The sequence below is a fragment of the Thermobia domestica genome, chromosome 11 (assembly GCF_964235325.1).
Source record: "Thermobia domestica chromosome 11, izTheDome1.hap1.1, whole genome shotgun sequence".
In the NCBI taxonomy this organism is placed as follows: Eukaryota; Metazoa; Arthropoda; class Insecta; order Zygentoma; family Lepismatidae; genus Thermobia; species Thermobia domestica.
Genome location: NC_137464.1, coordinates 206,465,459 through 206,490,916, shown reverse-complemented (window position 1 = coordinate 206,490,916; position 25,458 = coordinate 206,465,459). Strand labels below are relative to the sequence as shown.

Here is a 25,458-nt window from a genome sequence, read left to right as displayed (position 1 = left end):
ACACCGGACGTTGATCCGTTAATATCGCTGTTTACTTCAAGAGTGGCATAACTCAAAAATCGCACTTATTGACTTGTAGGCAGAAAATGAAATCTAATCTTATGTCTATCTCTGGTAAAAATTTCACAGATGTGCTTCCAAAACTGGGCGCTAGAGAGTACTTGTCTCCTTCTTGCGCCCATTTGTTTTCACCGCGTTTCGAAACTTTCAAACGCTATCCTGAAAAAATAGGAATTTTGAGCCATGTTACTCTTGAAGTAAACAGGATATATGTTCTCCAATTATGGTCATTTATATATCATTCTAACGCATATTCGGGGCTATACTTAGAAAGCGACACACTATCACACGATGGCTCCGCGTCTCAAAATGCTTCATTGTCCCTGAAAATCATACTCAGGTCATGGTGCTCTCAGCGTGTGTATTGTTTTCTCCAGCGGCCGACGCGTTAACCATCGGTCGAAAAGATGTAAAAACTTTTTCAAGCCAGCCATCTTGAGTGAGTTTTTCCTGGGTTTTCCGCATTCACACCACGCAAATGCCCGGATGCTACTTAAGATACAGGTCTGAGGTCCTTCCTTCCTTCCCTTTTCTCGGATAGTGTGATCTCCGAGGGACATTATCCCTCATACGTGACGGACTAATATGAAATGCTAAAAGCCCGGACATCTAATTTCTAATCCTAACTTGCATTCTTTACCAGTCTCACATTTTAATAATTTATTTTTTGCCCACCACATTAAACATATTTGTGGTTGAAACAATTACAATGTATGCTTCTCGTTGTTCTTTTTTTTTTTCGGAGCTACTCTTGCGCCGCCCCTGATCCCAATACATTTTACACATTAAAGGAATCTACAAGTCCAACAACGAAATATTATATTATGGAGATTTTTGTATGATTCCTTGAAAATTTGTAACGCTGTAGCATTTCTAGACAGTGGTTTCGTATTTCAAAACTCAAATTGTTTCTTCTATCCTTGGCTATCACCTCCATACGTTGTTTTCGGAAACCCTCCATATATTTATCCCTCATAATTAAAAAAATAGGTGTTACATTTTTAATGTCGAGTAATTTTTATATCATCTTATGTATCTTGCTTCTTTTTGTGTAAATATACAACATACACATGTTTTGCATACACAGAGAAAAATACATTCTCCGGACAGCGGTATATTGTATATACAAATATACGGTATCCTCTTGCTTACTATAGAAATCAGTATGGAGCATACGTTATCCGTATGCTACATAGGCACTGCCCTTAGGTGTTACATCATGCCGTTGTAGGATGTCTGACATTTAACAGTTTTCCGTATATCACATGCATATACTTATGTTACCTTCATCAGCTATATGTTATATACGTCCATTTGTATGTGAGATCCTGACCGCCTACATTGTTTCATACAGAAAGTATGTATAGATGGAACACTTATATAGAAAGTATTATAAAACATGCGTTTTCAGTTATACGTCTGCTGTACGTTGTCCAAAAACTACAGGAATTAAGCACGTAACCTATCTTTTTAAGTACGCGACCTACAATATTTTTTCTCAGTGTATGATCTTCATCATACATTCAAATATACAGTACTTTTTTTTACGCACAAAGGCACACATACACACACACAGAGAGAGAGAGAGAGAGAGAGAGAGAGAGAGAGAGAGAAACGAAAAGGGAGACAAAGAACAAAAGAAAATATATATGGAAGCTTGGAAAATACGATAAAAATGCTTACATTGTATTCAGTTTCGTCTATAAATCCCGGCCTGGAAATGGCAACAGCCCAAAAGATTTTTTTTTTTTTTTTTAATTTTTTTTCGAGCTGGAGTATTGCCCAGTAGAAACATGAATCTAAAAGCATTTTTAACGAAAGAAAAAGTTATGAGTGTAGCAACTTGTGTGTCCACTTGTCAAAACGATATTTCTGTAGATATGATCAGATTAGAAACTTTTCTCCGTTAACGTTTCAGTAGTTTTGAGGTATACAAAACCAACGAATATATGTATTAAAAAAGAAGGGTAAAAAGAAAAAAAAAGTAAAACAAAATAAAATCGAATACTGGTGTAGGTATAATAAACTAGAATAACTTTCTCTCGGAGAGTTAATGCTATAAAGGGAAATGGAATTGGATTTGACGTACATTATTTTAACCCACTTTTCTTTTTCCAGCCTTTGTTAAAGAATTGAATTTGCATATCTGAAACCATTGCATGTCAATGCGATTTGGCGACAGCCTCTTTATCTCTTCAACCTCTGATTCAATTTTGAAAAGTCCAAAAGAAAGGAAAAAATTGCCAATTTATTTTTTTCTCCTTTCATTCCTAATATAGTTAATCTTATATATACCTAGGACTTCCTAAGATTCATTTTGTAAGTAGGATGTGCGTCATTGTTATGAAATATGTACGTCACTGTTACATAAATAAATAATCCATTCCAACATAATGAAAATATCAACTATATAACAATGACAACAAATGATGTACGTTTTAACGCTATAAAAGTTGATTTTCTCAAAAAAAAAAAAAAAAAAAAGTCGCACGAGAATTTGCTTTCAAAAAACATAATTTTGTTCAGTTTTATGCCATCTATCGACTGATACATGTTTTAACTTTGCACAATATTGTAATTTATCAAAAATTAAAGTTTTATTGTTCGTTATAATTTTGAACTGTTTCCAACTAACCATATCGTCTCAATAGATGTCATAGTTATCGTATATTATGAAATTTTAATATTTTTTTAAAAAAAATCTCGAAACACATGAGAATTTACACTCCTCAACGTCATTTTGGTTCAGCTCAGTTAGATCTATAAATTCGTATAGGAACGAAGTACACAACTAGAAAAAATACAGCAGGACAACTAGTTGGCAGGGCTTACCCATATAAATGTTGTAAGTAAAATTTATAAGCTCACAAAACTATTTTCGCGAAGGATTAACGGCCATACCATGCTGAATATACCGGTTCTCGTCCGATCACCGAAGTCAAGCAGCATCTGGCCTGGTCAGTACTTGGATGGGTGACCGCCTGGGAACACCAGGTGCTGTTGGCATTAAAAAGTGAACAATGAGTTTTAACACTTATTATTGTAGTTAGATGGAATAATAGATATTTGGTTAATGGACTCTGTGAATGATGTTTAGTAGAAGTAAGAACTGGTTAATTAAATCAAAGTCTTTTTGAGGGGAGGGGTATAAAGTCGAAGATAGCTCAGCCGAAGAAAGTATTCGGAGAATAAGCAGAAGCTTCAATGCTACTCGCAGCGTCCCTGTCTCAAAACATCAAGCGGCACATCTACAAGATGTCCATTAGACCGATACTACTATACGGGCACAATGCCTGGCAGCATACGTATAGAACACATCTACGTCCACTGCAGGTGTTGCAAAACAAGGTGATTAGGACCATAACCGGCCACTCCAGGGACACGCAAGTAGCACAACTGCACGAAGACCTGGACCTCCCGTTGCTTGAGGAAGTTAGACGACATCAATCCACCAAATTCTGGAGAAAGAAAGAACTCTCAACCAACCCCACAATAAGAGCAATAGGGAATGCAAACCCACGAAGAAGACTTTACCGAATGCCACGACCCCCGTGATAGAATCGTAAACCAACAAACCAGCCACAGGGAAAAACACAGGAGGGCGCGACAGTAGCGACTCCACCACCACATATACGTCAGAAAACAAAGCCAAGGAAGACACAAAAGAAATGGAAGGCAGGGGCAATAGCCCGACACTTCAACAAATCAAAACCCGCGAAGACAAGACTGAGACTGAGACTGAGCGAAGGATTAGACGAAATATCACGTTCTTCATAACTTTCTATATAAATATTGAAATCATATCACAAACTTTTGCTCATAGCAAAAAAATAAAAAAAATTTTAAAAAATGGGTGAACTTGGCCCTCTGACCTCCAGCACAAACGATGAGAGTAGTGTCATTCGTTAGTGCATTGTTTGTGCTCGTTTGTGCATGAGATCCCATCGTTTGTGCTTCAATAGTTCCTGACTTATACGCCAAAAACTTAAAACAGACTTGGAACTTGGATACAATTTTTCGCATTTTCTTTTGAAATTAAATGTTAGCATTCCTCCCACATGCGAAGCACAAACGATGGGACTAGCGCCATTGGTTACTGCATCATTCCTACTTGTTTCTGCACGAAACTCCATCGTTTGTGCGTTATTAGTTCCAGAGAATCGAGCGAAAAACTGGTAGGGAGCCAGAGTAAACTTGACCCCCCGACCTCAAGTAAAACGACGGAACTAGTATTATTCGTTAGTGCATCGTTTGTGCATTAAACCTCATCGTTTGTGCTTCAATAGTTCCTGACTCATACGCCAAAAACCGAAAACAGACTTGGAACCAGGATACAATTTTTGACATTTTCTTTTGAAATAAAATGATTGCATTCCTCCCACATATGAAGCACAAACGATGGGAGTAATGCCATTGGTTGTTGCATTGCTCCTGCTTGTTTCTGCACGAAACCTCATCGTCTGTGCGTTATTAGTTCCGGAAATTTGAGCGAAAAACTGGTAGGGAGCCAGCGTGAACTTGGGGCCCCCTACCAGTTTCTCGGTTATATCTCCGGAATTAATAAAGCACAAATGATGGGGTTTCGTGCACAAACGAGCACAAACGAAGGACTAACGTATGACTATATATTCGTTGTTTTTACTTGAGATTGGGCGGACAAGATCACATTGGCCTCCTACCAAATTTTCGTTCATAACTCTGAAACTAATAACGCACAAACTATCGTGTTTCGTTCACAAGTGAGCACAAACAATGTACTAATCAATGCCTCTAATCACATCGTTTGGGCTTCATATGTAGGAGAAATACAAGCATTTTATTCGAAGGAAACGGCGATAATTTGTATCCAGTTTCCAACACTGTTTTACTTTTCGGCTTATTAGTCAAGAACTATTGAAGCAAAAACGATTGGGTTTCGAGTAGAAAATGGAGGAGCGATGTACTAACGAGCGGCACTACATTCATTACATGTGCTTGAAGTCGGGGGGTCAGCGTGAACTTGCCCGCACCCCTTTCAGTTTTTCCTTTATACCTCCGCCTTTGGCGTGGGAGACCCGGGTTCGATTCCCGGCGGGAGCTCATGTGGCTCGGATTCCACGTTAATCAGTAGGTCCACGTCTCATATAGCCTCGCTGCTGAACGGGACGTTAAACCCAAAATCCACTCAACTCAACTCCTTTATACCTCCGGAAAAAAATATGCACAAACGATGCACTAACGAATAACAATATTTTCCTTGTTTTTACTGGAGGTAGGGCGGACAATTTGACGTTGGCCTCCTACCAATTTTTTGCCCACAATTGAAACTAATAATGATCAAACGATGGGGCTTCTTGCACAAATAAGTACAAACGATGCACTAACCAATGGCACTAATCCCATCATTTATGTTTCAAATGTGGGAGGAATATTTAACATTTAATTTCAAGAGAAAAAGCGAAAAACTCCATGCAGTTTCCAATTCTATTTTCAGTTTTTGGTTTATAAGTCAGGAACTGTTGAAGCACAAACGATGGGGTTTTATGCGTGAACGAGCACAAACGATGCACTAAAGAGTGACATTAGTTTCGTAGTTTTTACTTGAGGTCGAAGGGCCAAGTTCACGCTGGCTCCCTATCAGTATTTTGCTGAAATCTTCAAAACTAGTAACGCGCAAACGATGGGGTTTCGTGCAGAAACAAGCAGGAACAATGCAACAACCAATGGTACTAGTCGCATCGTTTGTGCTTCACATGTGGGAGGAATGCAAACATTTTATTTCAAAAGAAAATGTCAAAAATTGTATCCAGCTTCCAAATCTGTTTTAAGTTTTTGGCTTATAACTCAGGAACTATTGAAGCACAAACAATGGGGTTTGATGCACAAACGATGCACTAACGAATGATACTAATGTCATTGTTTTTACTTTAGGTCGGAGGCCCAAGTTCACGCTGGCTCCCTACCAGTTTTTCGCTCAAATCTCCGGAACTAGCGCACAAACGATGGTGTTTCATGCACAAACGAGTACAAACAAAGCATCAACCAATTGCACTTGTCTCATCGTTCGTGCTTCACATGAGGGAGAAATGCAAGCATTTTATTTTGAAGGAAATTTCGAAAATTTGTATCCAGTTTCCAACTCTGTTTTCAGTTTTTGACATAAGTCGGGAACTATTGAAGCACAAACGATGGATTTTGATTCACAAATGAGTACAAACAATTCACTAACGAATGACACTACATTCATCATTTGTGCTTGAAGTCGATGGGCCAATTTCACGCTGTCTCTCTACTAGTTTTCCGCTCAAATCTCCGAAACTAATTAGGCACAAATGATGGGGTTTCGAGTACAAACGAGCACAAACGATGCACTAACCAATAACACTAATCGCATCGTTTGTGATTCACATGTGAGAGGAATACAAACATTTTATTCGGAAGAAAAAGTGAAAAAGTGTATCCAGGTTCCAAGTCTGTTGTAAGTTTTTGGCTTATAAGTCAGAAACTATTGAAGCAGAAACGATGGGGTTTGATTCACAAACGAGCACAAACGATGCACTAACGAATGACACTACATTTATCATTTGTGCTTGAAGTCGGGGGGCCCTCGTGAACTTGGCCCCCTTACCACTTTTCTGTTATATCTCTGGAACTAATAGAGCACTAACGATGGGATCTCATGCACAAACGAGCACAAACAATGCACTAACGAATGACACTATTTTCATCGTTTGTGCTTGAAGTCGGTGGTCCAGCGTGAACTTGGCCCCTTACCAGTTTTTCGCTTATATCTCCGGAAATAATAAAGCACAGACGAGGCACCAACAATGACACTAATCTCATCGTTTTTGCTCCAGGTCGGGGGGCCAAGTTCACGTACCGGTACCTAAAACAAATAAGGATTACTACAAATTCTGATTATGAGATATTAGATATTTATGATACTCTACGAAGGAGATGGCCTTTAGTATTGAAATAACAAGAAAATGGTGGTCAGACAGATTGAGTTAATTTAACACCATGCTTTCTTTTACAGTGTAGTGGATTTTTACCAACGTTGACATCTTAATAAATCGTTTACTACTCTCGAAAATTTTAGATTATCCAAATCCATATATTAAAATAATTATATTTTAATGAAGTCATGATGTTCGTCTGAAATAACACGTGTTAAAAGCATCCATGCTATAAAAGTCTTCTGAAAAAGGTTTTCGCGTTATTTACTACTGCTGAAGAGGTAGTATACATTAAAACGTTAACAACAATTTAAAGAAAAGTTTAGGATAATATCGGCCTATAACATATTAAATCTTCCAGCGTAATATTGGTTCAGTATGATTAAGGAAAACTTTGAAGAAATTTTATTTAGAATGTCGGTCTCAGGATTTATTATTAAACAGTATCTTCCTATTTAAAGCTCGCATGATACCCACTCATGTAGGCCACTTGGTGATTCCAAATATAGTACAAGAAAATATTCTTGTTCCATTCAGGAATTAGGTTCATAGACGAGACTGTGCTCCCAATAAAATGCTACAAACCATGAACCTATGCTCACATAAATTGTAATATTTTCAACAACGCTAAACACTATGAGACATGAGTCATTTTATTCAGGGGTGCCCACAACAGGGGGCTATGACGCAAACTGCGTCATTGAAATAATTTGGGGGGATTAAAAATCTATATAAATATGTTTGAGAGGGTGTAAAAATTAATCGAAAAATTTTTTTCATGGAAGAACACCTACGGATAGGCAATTGAAGGGAGGTTGCGTCATGGACATGAGGGGGGTGGGCACCACTGTTTTATTGATATTGCTTCGTTACTTCCCTTTCTTCTGCTCTCTTGCACCAATACTTCTGCCTTGTGAGCAGGCCCGTATTTAGGTAAATGCTACTCTGTGCTCGAGCACAGGGCGACAGAATTTAGGAGGCGACAAAATTTCCGATGTTTTTAAAAAAATTCAATAAAGTAATATTTAGAACTAGCAACCCGCAGAGTTCCGCGCAAGCACGAGAAAATATGTTAATGTGTTTAATTCGCTGTAAGTATTACAGTAGTTACTAATTAGCTAGTTTATCTTATTATTTTTTAAAAAGTCATCCTCTCCCATCTCCACTCCAAGGGTTGAGGGTGAACTTGAACATCCTGAAAAATGATACCTTTAAACTCACGTCAGCGACCTCGAAAACTATGAACTCGACAATAATATCTGTCGCTTTCGATTACTTTTAAAATCTCGCCCCTCCCTGGGGAGTGAAGTATGACTTTGAAATTGAATTAGATTAAAACCGCCACTATTCATCTCAGCGACCCTAAAAACTGTGAATTCAACTCAAATATTAGTCGTTTTCGGAGGAGGGAAATTTTGTGTGGGGGCGGTAAGTTATTTAGAGTACAGGGGTGCACCAATATATAAATACGGGCCTGCTTGTAAGCAGTATCTCTTCCTTCCACTATTTGAGCAACAATTCCTGAAAGGATTTATAGATCATACTAGAATTGAATCCTTGATTCCGTTGCAACTTGTTTATGTAACCTCTATACAAAAAAGAAGGAATCCTAACTAACTGACTGATCAATGCATAGGCCAAACTATCTAAGTAAGAAACTCGAAATTTGAATAGTGCATAAGATTTGTGACGTGAGGTACCACTAAGGAAGAATTCTTGGAAGTTCTACGAGGAAAAGATGATAGGAGTAACACTTATTATAACGAGGGTCTATATCTTGGAATCTCTTAAAGTATCAAACATGAAGCTTCATATTTGGACTATTCAATTAAAACAAGCATACAAAGGCATACACATACATATAGGGGAGAGAGGGATGGAGAGGGAGAGAAAGAAATAAAGAAAATATATGTAAACTTGAAAAATACTATAAAAATCTTTATATTGCATTCACTTTTGTCTAAAATTCCCTAGAAATTGCAACAATCTAAAAGTTTATTTTGTTTTCGAGCTGTTTCAGCAACTTTGTCCTAGAAAGGGGGAAAGGAGATGAAAAAAGGTGTGGATTACAATTATTACAACAAGATGCCCATATCTCGGAATCTCTTAAGGTTATAGGCACTAAATTCTGTATTGAGACTTCTCATTTAAAACAGTATTAAACACGTGATTGGGCGTTTCTTGATAATTTAACCATTAGAAACTTAAAAGAAAAAGAGAGAGAGGGACAGAAATAAGAAGAGAAACGGATTGGAATTGTATTATTATAATAAGGAGATAGAGAAGTCCATATAGCGCCGTCCTGTTATATTCAATCATTCGGCTCGGCAGAAGTTTGCCGATAATGCAAAAAGTAAGCAACAAGCAGTCACTTAAGTTATTACATGAATGTAGTACATATTAAAGCTTACTCACTGAAAAGAATCTGTTATCCGGTGAGCGGTATATTGTACAAATATACGGAACCCATATGTTTACTACGGAAACCTGTACGGAGCATACATTGTCCTTATAGTACATACGTACTGCCTTTTTCCCGCTTAGATGTTACATCCTGAAGCTGTACGATGTCTGGCATTTAACAATCTTTCGTATATTCATCATCATCATAGGTATTCTGCGCTTACTGGCAGGTCACTTCCAGGAACTGAGAAGCTTCCATGCTCCACGGTCTTCCGCTAACCTCTTTGTCTTCACGTATGATCTTTCTGTTTTTATATCATCCATTAATTGTAGTCTCCCTCGCCCCCTCCCTCTCTTTTCCGACACCATACCCTCTAGGATGTCCCTCATGATACAATTTCTTTTAGACAATGTCCCAACCAGTTTCTCTTCCTCTTCTTGACAATATCTAAAAGTGTTCTTTTCTCTCCTAGCATTTCTAACACCCTCTCATTTGTTTTCCGCTCGACCCAACTAATTCATTCCATTCTTCTCCACACTCACATTTCGAAGGCTTCCAGTCGATTTTCGTCACCTTTAAGTAATGTCCACGTTTCCGCCCCATATAGTACAACACTCCACACGAAGCATTTTATGAGGGGTTTTTTTTCTTAACTCTTAATCAATGTCCCACAGAACAGAGTTTTCTTCTTCCTAAATGCTTCTTTCGCTATTCCTATTCTTGTTTTTATTTCACGTTCGCACTTCATGTCATCACTAAAAATATTACCCAGATATCGAAAACTATATACTTGTTCTATTTGCTCCCCTCCCACTTTTATATTTGACACAGACCTCTTCGTTTCAATCACCATGGCTTTTATCTTTCTAACATTTATTTTCGTCCCATATTCTTCAAAGCCCATCCTTAGGTTTTCTAACATTTGATTGATTTCTTTTTCAGATTCTGCAACAAGCGCCATATCGTCTGCAAATCTTATGCATCTAATCATTCTACCTCCTACCGAAATGCCATCATCATCATGTAAACTCTTTTTCACTATCTCTTCTAGATAAACATTAAATAGTGTTGGCGAGAAGCAACATTCTTGTCAAATTCCCCTTCCAATGGCACTCTCTTCGGTCAGTTCTTCCCTTATCCTAACACTTACTTGTTGGTTGATGTATAAGTTTCTTATGAGTCTTCGAATCTTTCCATGCCAACCCTATCTTCTTTAGAACTCCCAACAACAATTTCCAATTCACGAGGTCAAAAGCTTTTTCTAGATCAATGAATACAACATACACCTCTTTCCCTTTTTCTATAAATCTTTCACTGATCGCACTTTTGTATATTAGACCTATATATGTTACATACGTCAGCTATGTGTTATATACTGTACTTCCATCTATATATGAGATCCTTACCGCCTATATACAATCATAGAGAAAGTACGTAGCCTATAGATGGAACACCTTTACGGACAGTATTATGAAACATACGTTTTCAATTATACATTTGTTACAGGATGTTATATATAGTCGTACTTTTAATTCAAAACTACAGGATTTATGCATGTAACCTACGTTTTTACGTACATCACATACGTTTTTTTCCTCTTGTTCTCTGCGTCCCAGGAACACGAAGGTAAAAATGAAAATGTACTTGCATGGGATTGTATAACGGGAAAACGGCTGAACCATTTGAAATGAATAACATAATTATAACCTATGTCGAACTGAGCTTTAGTCATATCACTGAAGCGAATAGCGGGAGTGTCAAAATTTATGTGATAAATTTAGTACTTCACAATCCTGTCAAGTTAGGAAGATACTCATTGAAAATAAGAAGACACGTAACCTAGCGCTTTTGAAAATTCACATCTTAATGGGATAGAATCTACAGTAATTATAATATTTATCTCTTCATATATAAAAGAAGTCCTGACTTACTGACAAGGGAACATCTTATATTGATAATAGCATTACCCAGTCAAACAATGCGCAATCAATAGAGGAGTGAAGAAAAGTAAGAAATCCAAAGTTTTACGGGTCAACACCCAAAAACACAGGAGGTACAGAGGAAAGAAGGATCTAGAATCATGTGAAGATAGCAATGCAAAAGATACACTGACACAGAAAGAACTTCAAAATGATTAAAGTAATCAAAATGACATTTACACAACAGTATAGTAAGCAAACACTGTACCCACAGACTTGCTCAATGACATCATATGTAATGCAATGTTGCCAACGGAGCACAAAATGAAGTTTTGCTAAATGGCACGGAACTCAAATTATAACGAAACCAACAATGTGTGGGGTGTTGCAATATTACGTGTATTAGAAAACTGAACCTGCTAATCAATTGCCAATCCAAGCGCATGCATCATTTCAGTTTTGTGTGTTATGTTTGTTACTATTTCGATTTTCCACTTGGGCAAAACTGCTTTGACACTGTGCTTCGTCCCTTATTTTCGTACTTCAGTGATTATATTCTTGTTTGTAATCTCATATTTTGGTTTTAACTAGTTCGAATCGTGTACTGTATGTTCTCTTCTACATCCAAGATTCATATAGGAATTCATATATGCCTATCCTCAAACGTTGTCAACACTGTACATCAAGATTTCACAGGTATAGTTCTACTCATAATTAGATTTGCAAGATGATACAATTTGTGTTCCCTGCCATTTAACAAAACTTCATTTTGTGCTCAGTTGGCAACACTGCACTTCATATGATGTTATTGAGCATGTCTGTGGGTATAATGTTTGCTTACTATACTGTTGTGAAAATATCATTTTAATTACTTTAATAATTTTGAAGTTCTTTCTGTGTCAGTGTATCTTTTGCATTGCTATCTTCACATTATTCTAGATCTTTCTTTCCTCTGTATCTCCTGTGTTTCTGGGTGTCGGCCCGTAAAACTTTGGATTTCTCACTTTTCTTCACTCCTCTATCGATTACGCATTGTTTGATTGGGCAATGCTACTATCAATATAAGATGTTCCCTTGTGAATGGCAGATTAATCAACTTCCAGGTCAAGCAGCTAAAGCTAGAAACTTGAAATTTGGACAGAGCATAGGATTTGTGATGTCAAGTCCCACTAAGAAAGGACTTTTGGAAATTAGATTGGGAAGGGGGGAAGAGAGGATGGCAATTATAATTTTAAAACGTCCTTATCTCGTAATCTCTGAATGTCAGAGACATGGAACTTGATATATGGTCTTTCCATTTAAAATAATTAGATACGTTTTTAAGGAATTTAAAGGATAGACACCTTTTTAAGAAATTTAAAGGGTAGCCTGACATTATGTATTAGTGTCAAGTCTAAAGCAAGCTTGGAGCTAAGGAACTACTAATTCTTCTCATGAATGGTCTTATGAGGTGCAGCTAACTAAATAACTCTATGGCTTATGGAACCCGGATTTTCAATGCCCCGTTTACAATAGTTCTCCACTGAATTCATCCTTAGCCAACTGGATCCAATTTCTATTTTGTATTCCTATCTCTGCGAGATCCATCTTAAATTGTCCTCCCATCTGCTCTTAGGTCTTCTTAATGGTCGTTTTTTGATTGGTCTTCCAGTCAAGACTTTGAAAGCGTTTCTACTTTCTTCCATCCTAGCTACATGACCTGACCACCTTAGCCTCCTTGACTTGATGACCCTAACAATGTTTGGTAAACCATATAAATTATGTAGTTCCTCATTATGAGGTTTCCGCCATTCCCCATTCCCGTTCCTCTTGGGTCCGAATATTCGTCTCAGGAACTTTTTTTTAAATACTTTCAGTCTATGTTCTTCTCTCAGAGTAAACGATCATGTTTCGCAACCATATAGAACAACAGGCATGATTATCGTTTTATATATTTTAAGCTTCAAATTCCTCGACAGAATTCGCGAAGACAAGAGATTTTGAACTGAATAATAACACGAATTCTCTGCTTTTAGTAGACATTTAATTTCTTTGTGAATATGATTTTCGTCTGTTAATATTTATGCTAGATATTTGAAAATATCCACTTTATCAAAAGTATTATTTAATATTTTAACGCATCCATAATTTGCTGTATTGCGGTCCCGACGCACTTCTAGGTATCTAGTTTTCTTTACATTTACTTCTAACCCCATGTCCCTGCAAGCGATTAATAAGATCTCTGCATTTCTATCTATTGTTCTCCTGTCATTCCCGATTAAATTTACATCATCAGCGTATGCCATAACCTGGTAAATACCGTTCAACTCTAGGCCCTGGTTGCTATCTTTGATTTTCCTTATAGCGTATTCCAGCACAAAGTTAAATAATAATGACGACAACGCATCTCCTTGTTTCAGGCTATTTTCGACGTGAAAGCTTGTGGTCAAAAATTTTCCTACCCCAACTCTACTTTGGGTATTCATTTAAATATATCTTAATTAATCTAATTAGCTTTCTCGGTATTCTAAGTTCTGTAACAACGTTGCATAATGTTTCTCTCCTAACCGAGTCGTAAGCCTTTCTAAAATCAATAAATAGTTGATGTACCGGGGTATTGTATTCCCACTTCTTTTCGAGTATTTGGCGAATGGTAAATATTTGGTCGATATTTAATCCATTTCATCTAAATCCGCATTGACAATCTCCAATAATTTCATTTGCGTATGGGGTCAATCTTGCTAATAGAATATTTGAAAGGAAACTTTGAGGTGCAGCACATAATTGAAAACATTTTTGCACCTTATTTTACATCTATTGGATATTTTAGTAAGTAATAGTTGCTACACGTTAATTTAAATTTATGTTTACCTAAGTTTTAGTAATAAATTTTGTATCACTATTTGCACTTATTAGTTTAACCCCTTACCGCATGCCGTACCATATATGGCACATCCCCTTTTTTTCACTTTAGCTTTCGTGTAATTTATCAAAGGCGCCAAATGACTGTTTCGTCTGATGTGTGAAATATTGACGTGTATGAATAAGAGATTTTGGTATCATCTGCCATGTTCTTTGTGAGTTGTATTAGGCGGGAATACGTTGACATGTGGTTCTTGTGAAGCAGTGGATTTTTGTCAGTGAAAATATTTTTTTGGCGAAACATTATGCGCAGTTTTCGCAATCAAAAAATATTACATTCAAGATAAGTACTTTGAGATGTATTTCCAACAATATGATATTCATTTTGTATGTTTGTATTGGAGGAATGTCGAAAAAAACGTATGTGCCAAATATGTCACACCATGCGTTTACAGGTACTTTTATGTCCTTGAAGTGCGGAAGTGAAAACTACTATAATCGTTCTGCAATTCTGTTGCAGCAATGAATCCAGAGCTTTTTTATGGTGAACGTTCATCAGTAGATGTTAGAGAACATCCAAATGGTGAAGAAAGTGAATTTTCAGATTTATCCAAAGATGAATCAGCACTAGATCCAAGAAATACCAATATTTTGTTATCGGACTTGGATGAAGATTCTGATGATGGAATTAATTCGGATGCTGATGATGTTCCTCTCTGTCTCATAAATAATTCTCACAAGGAAGGGTCACGCAGTGGCTCCGCTGAGATCCGAACGAGACAATTGTGTTTGTATTTGAATGTTATAACTAGATGAATCCCAAAGTTATACGTGCTACCGGGCGGAATATCGTGAGTTAAAAAATATTTTGTAATGTAAGAACTACAAAAAAAAAAAAAAAAAAAAAAAAAAAAAAACAGAACAGTTTGAACCGAGTCATTTGTTCGGAAATGGTTGGATAAGTGGAAAACTCGGCCAACACTATCCCATCATTTTTAAGGACACACTTTTTCGGATAAAAAAGTTTGCCTTAGGGTCCTCGCAGGGTCCCAGACGGAGTCCAACTCAAAATTGTTTAAATGGCAAGGGAGATTAAGTAGCACGTCGTTTGAAAGTTGTTGTTAAATGAAAGAAAATGCAGCAAGTCTCGACTCTCTACGACAACCCTGTGCAAAATGGCGGAGGGTCAAAATGTAAACAAAAACTTAATTGAAAAGTCCATGGTCACCCCTATAAAGCGGAAACGGTGAGACAAATATGAAACTAGGAAATGTAGTTTGTCATAATTTTCAAAGTACAACAATTTAAGTTAAAGCGTCTTGTCCCAGGGTGCCCATAGGGTCCTACTAAAAAGTTTCAAATGGCAAGAGAGGTTAAGAAGCTCATTGTTTGCAAGATCTTGTTAAATGAAAGTAGATGGAGCAAGTCTTGACTTTCTACGACAACCCTGTCCAAAATTGTGACTTGTCAAGATGTAAACAAAAGCTTAATTGAAAAACTATGGCCACCTTGAATCCAAGATGGCCGCTTAAAACCTATATCATTTATAACAGTACAAATCTAAATCTCTATTTTTAACTATTATGTATTTAGAAACAATAGGAAGACTAAAGAACAATTGAATTTCGATTCACTTCAACTACTATTTCATTCGGTAACAACACATATATGTTTTGTTCTTAATGCATGTTCGTCACGGTTCTCTCGACATTATTTATAACGAATATGCGATGAACACACAACTCTGACTTCCTACTCATACTGCTAAACAAAAGTTGAATACCTTCGGGTAATTTTCTAATTTTGTCATACGTAGTTCATACAGAAAGAACTTGCTGCACCAGTAGGTTAGGGGCTCTATTGTAACGTATTCGTGATGGTTACATTTGTATGTAATTCCTTGGTTTGATCGCAATACTTCAAGCAATACCAAATATATTGCTTGGTCTACAAAAAAAAAAAAAAAAAAAAATATTTGCAAGGTTGGCGAGTAGTACCAAACCATGTGTAAGTCATTTCAGTACATTGAGCTGTGTCAAGCTTTGTTGGTTTGGTCACAGTATTCTAAGAAATAACATATTTATATACAAACTCATTTTTCACGCTGGCAGCCATATTGGATTACAGGTTATACTCTTTGATATTTTGTGGATATCTACTATTAACCATAAACGTTCGCTTCTCCAACACCAGTGGTGTGAGCTGGATATGCGTTCGATACATAGTGCGGCATTTTGAACTCAAGATGTCGCGTTTTTGAACATTTTGCATACTTTAGTCACTTACAAATCAACATTAATGCCAAATTTCTTTTCCTAGCTTCAGCAGTTTGGTATTCTTATCCTTTCGTTATAGGTTTTAAGCAGCCATCTTGGATTCAAGGTGGCCATAGATTTTCAAATAATCTTTTGTTTACATGTTGACCCACCGCAATTTTGGACAGGGTTGTCGTAGAAAGTCGAGACGTGCTTCGTCTTCTTTCACTTAACAAGAGCTTTCAAACGATGTCCTACCTCTCTTTCTATTTGAAACTTTTTAGTTGGACCCCACCTGGGACCATATCGGGACCCTGGGACAAGACGTTTTCACTTAAATCGTTGTACTTTGAAAATAATTCCACACTTCCTTTCCTGTTTTCACATTGGTCTCACTGTTTCCTATTTATAGGGGTGACCATGGACTTTTCAATTAAGTTTTGTTTACACTTTGACCCGTCGCCATTTTGTACAGGGTTGTCGTAGAGAGTCGAGACTTGATGCATTTTCTTTCATTTTACAACAGCTTTCAAATGATATGCCACTTAATCCATCTTGCCATTTGAAAATTTTGAATTGGACCTCGTCTGGGACCCTGCAGGGGACCCTGAGACAAAGTTTACCACAAAAATTTTGTCGTTGAAAATGATGGGATAGTATTGGCCGAGTTTTCCACTTGCCCAACCATTTCCGAACAAATGACTCGGTTCAAACTATTTTGCCATGTAATTTTTTTGTAGTTCTCACATTACAAAATATTTTGTAACTCACGATATTCCGCCCGGCGGCACGTATAACTTTGGGAGTCATCTAGTTATAACATATCAAATGCAAACAATTGTCTCGTTCGGATCTCAGCGGAGCCACTGCGTGACCCTTCCTTGACAGGATAGGAGGTCTACGTCATCGAACGATTTGAAAAACTCAAGCGGAGACCTAGAAACATGGAAAAGTCCCAAGAAGATATAAAATTTCAAGGACCTCAGGACTTACCTGAAGCACTAAAACAGCTATAAACGCCTATTGAATATTTCAAGTACTTTTTTAACCGATGAGATTCTTCATTACGCAGTTGAACAGTCAAAGCTATATTTAACGCAAGTTCGGCCAACAAATGACTACAAATAAACTTGAACAGCTTAGTCTCCAAAGAAAAATTCTTGACAGTGGATGAGCAAATCACTCCCATAAAGTGTAGATCATCGATAAAACAATATAACGCAAAGAAACCTCATAAATGGTATTATAAAGCATTTGTTCTGAGTGGAATTTCAGGATTCATTTATGTGTTCGAAATATTTATTGGGACTCAAAGTAATGTTGTTCCTACTGCAGCTCCAGACTGAGGCGATAGTAATAACGTTGATGTTTGCTTGGCAATCTGTACCTCAAAATATAAAGCACAAAATATTCTTGGAAATTTGTTTACAAGTGTATTGTATTCCTGCGCACTTCTAGGAAAATTTACCTTACTGCAAAGTGTGTCATATATGGCACGTACTTATTTCTCGTTGGAATCAAATGAAAAATCTAAAATTCAAGTTTTAATTCATTTTTCAAGTTCCCATATGAAGATTTTCAATACTGATTATTTTTTTCGCTAAAAGAAAAAAAAATCATGTGGAAAGGGATTAAGCAAAATTCACTTTATGAATTAACTTAAAAACTAGGTGTGTTCAACGTCCTACAAACGGAACGACTTGAGTTGATACAATATTACAGTAATCCTGCTGATTTTTGTTAAACATGCAATGCACTGTTACATATACATTTTAATATGTAGTTGTGTTTAAACTTTAACATGGAGCGTCTTGGGCGCGGAGCAAAATTGGGACCGTTTCCTCCAATAAGCTTATTGGTAGATCTACAGTGGAATTAGGTTTAAATACGGATATTAAAAAAAAAAAAAAAAAAAAAGCCGAAACCTTTTCTGCAATCACCATGATACTCTATTCAGCAACTCAGAAAAAATTTTACAAAATCCCACATCGGGTTTGGTCACTATGGCTGTCATATTGGATAGCCTATTTCCAATGCCAAAAGTTTCCGTGGGAACCATAGCACTTACTTTAACTGACTATAGTGCAGGTTTTAAATGCAGCAGAGATAAACTATACCTCTTTGAAATTCACCGTTCTTCCTTTCTCCAAAGAATCCAAAATCCTGGTTTATAGATGAAATTGAAGCCTCTACAAATACTTCTCCACTGATACCTTCACTCAAAACTTATGCATGCAGAAGTGAAAATCTTACAATTATGGGTCAAGAGGGAATTTAATGCATTACATGAATCAAATTTTAAAATCCTAGCTGTAGAATATATCAATATTATGAATTTTTAATATTTTACTGAGAAATGTTTAGCCAATAATTTTGCACATATTTTATGTTTCTTCTCCCTACAATGTTGTAATGAAGATCCAAAAATTTGATTTTTCATTTCTGTTCTGTGAAATTTTGTGGAATTTTCCATTATTTTCCCTTTCTGGAAAGTATAAATTTCCTCGAATTTTCACATAATAAGAACAACTAATTAACTATCTTTTCAACGAGGTATAGTTTATATTCAACCTGTATTATAGTCAGTTAAAGTAAATGCCATGGTTTCTACGAAAACTTTTTGGCATTGGAAATAGGTTACCCAATATGGTGGCCATAGTGACCAAACCCGATGCACGAGTGTTTTGGACTTTCTCTGAGTTGTAGAATAGGGATTCATGGTCATTTTAGAAAAGGTTTCAGCTTTTTTTTTTTTTTTTTTTTTTTTTTTTGTTGAATGTCTGGGGTTTCGCCCTCTTTTGGTCTAATTGCACTGAACTATATAGCTGGCCGTGATTCGTCTACAGGCCAGTTAAAGCCTACAGACTTGTCACACCAGCTTTCTTAAATTTACAAGTTTCAATAAGACTGATATAAGCCTAGAACGCTATTAAGATTGATCTCCTATACTCTCGATAAATTTTCGTATGACCAGAAGAACTCACACAATCAACTTATATGGGTATAATAAAGAATAGAAGGAACTTAACCTTGTTATATTTCAAAGATCTTCATTTAATCATGCCCCCTTACTTTGATCTATATTTATAGTGTGGATTATTGAAGAAAATAGAGATCATTTACTGACACGACAAAATAGCCTGAAGACGACTTTCTTTTCTTCATAAAATAGATTAAACCAACAACTTTTAGCTCGGCGAATAAGGGAACATCAAACAAGACCGTTTTCTTCCCTGAAGGTAAAAACGTCGGTCCATTCACAATGTGTAATGACAAAAGCAACGAACAAAGTATTTTCCCCCCCTTTCTCAGCACTCCATTACTTGAAGCAACAATTTCAGTTTTCTTCACTCCCACCTGCTCTCTTGTACGTATATAATTAAAAGAGTTGGTCCGCCTTTTGGTATTTGTAGTACTGTTCAAATCTGCTTTTACTGCTCGTAGTTTACGTAGCTTTTCGCAAATGAAAAAGACTTAAGCGATGTTTTAAGTACACATACCAGCGCTGCTCTTTGCATACGCTTTTTCTTTTTTTACAGGGTGTATGAAAAGTTCGTGTGCAGTGGAAAAACACAAGTGAACTGCAATTCAAATTGTGAAACTACTTAGGTGGACTCTTAAACTCTGGGGATGCATTATTAGAACCGGAAGTTGTCTATGTACCACTTCCGGTCGGAATAGAGAGACAAGGTCGGCAGTTGAAACCTGTTCTTCATACGCTAATTCAATATCTTAAAAATAAGTACTCGCTAATAAACATCGTTTTTGGCTCTAAATGAACCTGAATTTATACTAAGAATGATAGCAGATTTCTACAGCTTCCGAGCATTCTAGAAGGATAAGAGAGAAGATAGAACCGTTGAGTCATTTTAGGTTTTGCCGCAGGGTTGGGGTTAAGATTGGCCATTTCTTCACGTTATTTTATTCCACCACTTTCTTCATAGTTATTTATTATGATCGTAGGACGTTCAACTCAAGCTTTTTTTTTTTTTTAACTAAAGATTTCGACAACCAATAGCTGAGAGCGAAAAAATTGGTATGGACGATTCGTACGTTTTTTCTTCTACTTCGTAAACACATTTTGATTTGGTTGTTCCATTTGAGTTCTCATGAGTAGCTGAAATAACACAAAAAAAATCCATGCAATACGTATATTCAGCTGAAAGTTACCGTTTATTTCTGTCCTTCCCACCCCTTTTCTCGCATAAAATGCCTACATAATGTCTCATTAGTAAGGCCAATTAGCTCCACTCATTCACTATTCATTTAGGGCTTCCTTCGTAGCGTGGAACGCAGTCACGCGAATAATTTGCAAATTGACTGCAATTTGCATGCGACTCAAGCTTTGAGTTTGTTGCTCTGTTTCTGCTGAATATTTCTCTCTGGACATCAACTCCCAAGAGTAAACACAGAGCTTTCTGCCTCGTGAAACAATACTTCTTACTGGAGTGAAATGTAGCAATTACGGAGATAAGTTATATCAATTGTTTCCAAACCGCATCGACTATCTACTGATTTGTTTTAGTTCTTAACGCAACCGCAGGAATTTGTGAGCAGAAAACTCCCTTTCCCTTTTATAGATTTTTTTGTTCATTGATTCTTTACTTTTGTCTTCCACATTCTGCAATCATTTTTATGAAATGATTTTAAAATTACCCAAAATAAAACATTATTACTATTGTAATACTGTCTCGCTAATCCGGTCATTTCTTGTAGGAGTCTACAGTCTACATCATCACCATTTTTATCAGCATCATCATTTCTCATTTCTTATACTTCCAATCTATACTTAATATTGTTTCTAACTGTACAGAGGGTAGCAGAATTAGCGAAAGTACTACTAAAACCGCTAAAAATAATTTTGTAATTACATTATATATCTTTCTTTACGTGATATTACAAGTACAAATTAATACGTACATATTGGCACAACACAGAATAAATCACAGTATAAGCAGTAGGAATACCGAAGGTGGACCACTGGAGTCCAAAATCCCCTAAAACTTCGTAACTGTTTTTAAAAAAATATGTCTGTTTCTTGACTCGATCCGGAACACACTCATGCAGGGTCAACCTAGTCTAGACACTTCCATTCCTTCGACTTTGGAGCACCAAACAAAATTATTAGGTGTCCGTGTGATGAGTAGCAATACCAAATGGAACACAAGTATCTGTTAAATACAGTTTAGGATATTTCAAATGTAAAATTACACACATTCTTACAAGTCTCGTCCTGTGGAATCACAACACTGTACTCGTTGGTTTTAGTTTGACGTCCCTTTCATCAGCGAGGCTATGTATACACCCCTGCATTGATCAAGTATAATATTCTAGTTTATGGGTTTATTTGCTTCGGCTGTTTCGAGCTTAAGATATAAGTAAAAAACATTAAGAACAAATAATAAAGAAAATAACTCTACCTGATGGATAACAATAAGAAATGATATAAACAATGAATTGATCAGTACGGTACTGTATACCTACTTTCGGGATACCCTGTACAGTAGATTGTTTAGTCTACACACTAATTAGGACTAGTCCAGTGAGGGTGCTCGATGCGTAAGCACACCAGGAGCACCTCTTCTTTGCTAGAAGTATGCAACAACATTTGTTACTTTCTCGAAAGAGGGTTCATTATTTAATTCATCTAGTTCGGATCCGCTTATAAGCGGGATCATACTTGTTGGCTAGAGTTAATGCAAAGGAAAGAGGGCAGCATTATTATTTCTGCCAAGGGAGTGTAATTAGCTACTATGTCAGCATGCACAATTCTCCGAGTGCCGACATGCTAGACATCTAGAAGTCAGCAATGACATGATTATGTTGCTGTAATCCTTAGAATTACACCAGAACGTCTTGCATAAGACATTCTGCAAGATTTACAAGAACGTTTTGCGAATTGGTCCAAATGAGCACATGAAGGCGTAGAGATTCCGAGGTGTGTGATGAAATGCAAGAGGGTTTGCAGTTAATTCAGCAGTAAATACTGAACACAAATAACAAAGATTTGATTCTTCTAATCTGTCCTTTGAACAAAAGCACAGCCAACTGAATTCTCATCTTGAAACAGTTTGTATTAATTGGAATTTTGTATTACTGACACTCGGAACGTCTGAAGTACTGTATGTACACTTCTCGATAATGAAACACCAATTTGAAGATTTGTAAATCTTTTATTAGAATATAAACATGTTAATTAAAATCTATATGTCAGATGCTTTACATAACACTGAAACACAAATTAAATCAAACAAATGTTTATAAGCCTACTCCATATTTATAAAGAAACCTACACTTAAGAGCCTGCCTTACTAAAAATAATACGAAATTTACCATTTTCTTTTGCTTGATTATTCATCAGTGAAAGGAGATAATGAAATGCAAGTTATCACAATCATAGATAATGCTATTCTACAACAGAAAATATGAACCTGAAGAATGTTCAGTGTTGCCATCCATAGAAATAACAGTGTTGCCAGAAAAACAATTTCCCTAAAATCTAACTTAAGGCAGCGAGTAGAGGAACAAACTCAACTGCATTTGGTTACGTATCATATTGTTTTGGTTTCCTGTGAACTACTTTTTAAATAATAGTTGTTATTTGTTTGTAATAAACAAAATAATTTTAACATACAGTTATTAAAACTAAATATAATATTAATTAAAAAGTAGTTCACAAGAAACCAAAACAACATGATACATAATCAACTGCTGTTGAGTTCATTCCTCTACTCGCTGTCTTAACTTAGATTTTAGGGAAATTGTTTTTCTGGCAACACTGTAATTTCTATGGATTGCAACACTGAACATTCTTCAGGTTCATATTTTCTGTTGTAGAATAGCATTATATATGATTGTGATGACTTGCATTTCATGATCTCCTTTCACTGATGAATAAACAAGCAAAAGAAAAATGGTAAATTTTGTTATTATTTTTAGTAAGACAGGCTCTTAAGTTAGATTTGTACAACCTCACAGAGGAGCTTCAGGGGACACTAAAAGCAATCAACCCTACTTCAGGAAAAAAATTTCCTTGAAACAACCCGACTTTGGGGCCTCTAATGATTTTTCACTTTGAAGACATTCTTGAATTTATGAGAAAGATTTGAAAGTTTTATATAAATCTCCTTATCCTTGCCTTTCAAGATTGTTTTAAAAATAAATAGCGTATTGTCTTTTTTTAATAAGACTTATTCACTACATTTGTCTAAGTATGCCAAGTCATATGCTTAACTAAAGGGGGATCGGGGGTCTAAGCCTCCAGATCATTATTTTTCTCGTAGAATACCGTTGGACCGCAGGTAAAGTTGTTTCAGTTCTCACTGGCAATGTCCCCTCTAGCAAAATATCCTAGTTACGCCAATGATAAAAGCATACACTGTTAAGTAACAAGTTGTATTGCTGTTTGATTTTCCCAACAATGACACAAAGTTTAGAGAAGGTTTAGGTCTGCCAAATCATCTTAGTCATCTTGTGAGGAATGCTATTTTTAATAACCATTTTGTAGCTATCAAATTTTGTCCATGTTCTCCGAGTCTTTTATTTTGTACTTCGCACTTATTGTCATTTCTTTCATCTGATGCTATTTATTATTTGAACTAAGTTCACTTTCCACTCCATTCATCTCGTTTCTTTATGTTTCGTTTCAATCGTGTTACATTTCACCAAGCTTTTTATTTCCATTTCCCATTTAATTACGCTTTTAAAGAGTATAATGGAAAAATATTTTTTACGTCCCACAGTTATGCCGGCCAGGATAAAGGAGATGCTGATTATGAGAAAGGATCAAAATGTTGGAATGAAGAAAGTGGGATGAAACGGGAGAACCCCGAGAAGACTCACACACACACGGTGTTTGTCAACCACAAAGTTCACTTGGCGCGAGCTGGTGTAATATACATACAGTACCGTATGCAAATCATATTAATCTTGTTTATGCATATCATTATTTTCGTATCTAATTTGCGTAATAAGGTTTAGGTAATAAGCATTTAGTTTAGGTAATAAGTAAAGGATTAATTGTGGAAGTAATAGTGTAGAGTTAATTTCAATTTTATGTGTATTGTTATTATTATTATTATTATTATGTGTGTGTTATTATTATTATTATTATTATTATTATTATTATTATTATTATTATTATTATTATCATTGTCATATGTGAAGGATCGAAATAAGTAAGAATTTTAATTAATATTGATTTCAAATGATAATAAATTTCAAGGCGAAGCGCTGGATTAATCCCATATAGAAAACATAGGAAGTTAGAACTTAGCTCACATGAAACCCAGCACATAGAGAAAAAAAAGGAAAAGTTTAAAGACAAAATTCTTTGTCTGCAAGCAGAGAACACCCAAGAGTTTGAAGCAACTGGTACATCGTTGCTAATTCTATTGTTCATAGAGTAAGTGAATATGAGTGAAATTCAAGTATCTAAGGGCATAAAAAAGATATCGACGACAATGTTACTACGGTCGGATACCGTGACAGCTGGAGACACCGAGCCGAGAACAGCCATTGTTAAAAACGCTTGCTGGAGTTGAGAGTTATATGCGAAATTTTCATATACAAAGAGGTGTTAACTTTTGTCTATCTGATCAGTTTTCACACCTTTTTGCTTGGAAGCATCATCTTCAACGAAATTTCCGCCAGCTCAAGACAGGCCTAGCAATTTGAAGCTCACCTCACCTCACCAGAGCAGAATCAAGGAAACGAGCATTCCCTGTAGAAGCCTTCACCCCTGTAAATAATTTTACTTCCACAACTAATTCTTTAAGTGTTGTAAAAAATTTCTTGAAGTGTCGATATCATACTATGTAGGATAGGTTAGTCGCTTTATAGTATGATTTAGTAAACAAATAAAGAAAGGCTTATTTCGGTTCAGGACGGCAAGTCCAACAGTTTAAACCTGAGGGGGATGCATAATAAATGTAAGAGCGACAATGTTGTTGTCGGTGAAGCAGACCTCCTGGGGAGAAGAAAATAGCACCCACGACGAACAAAATGATGAATTATTGTGTTTGTTCGATATGACAGCATGTCAT

At 36.3% G+C, this 25,458-nt stretch overlaps 1 protein-coding gene and 1 non-coding gene across 2 annotated transcripts in view; both read left to right on the top strand.

Annotated features, from left to right (window-relative positions):
- LOC145665435 (uncharacterized) overlaps window positions 1–25,458 on the top strand; it is a 145,255-nt gene that overhangs the window by 56,186 nt on the left and 63,611 nt on the right. Inside the window, exon 4 of the mRNA XM_081732742.1 lies at window positions 14,680–14,877. Coding sequence (XP_081588868.1) covers window positions 14,680–14,877 — 198 coding nt within the window. The remainder of the gene's footprint in view (window positions 1–14,679; window positions 14,878–25,458) is intronic.
- Window positions 2,948–3,066, top strand: LOC145665540 (5S ribosomal RNA). The gene has a single exon (XR_014127560.1). It is a non-coding gene; the product is annotated as a 5S ribosomal RNA (ribosomal RNA).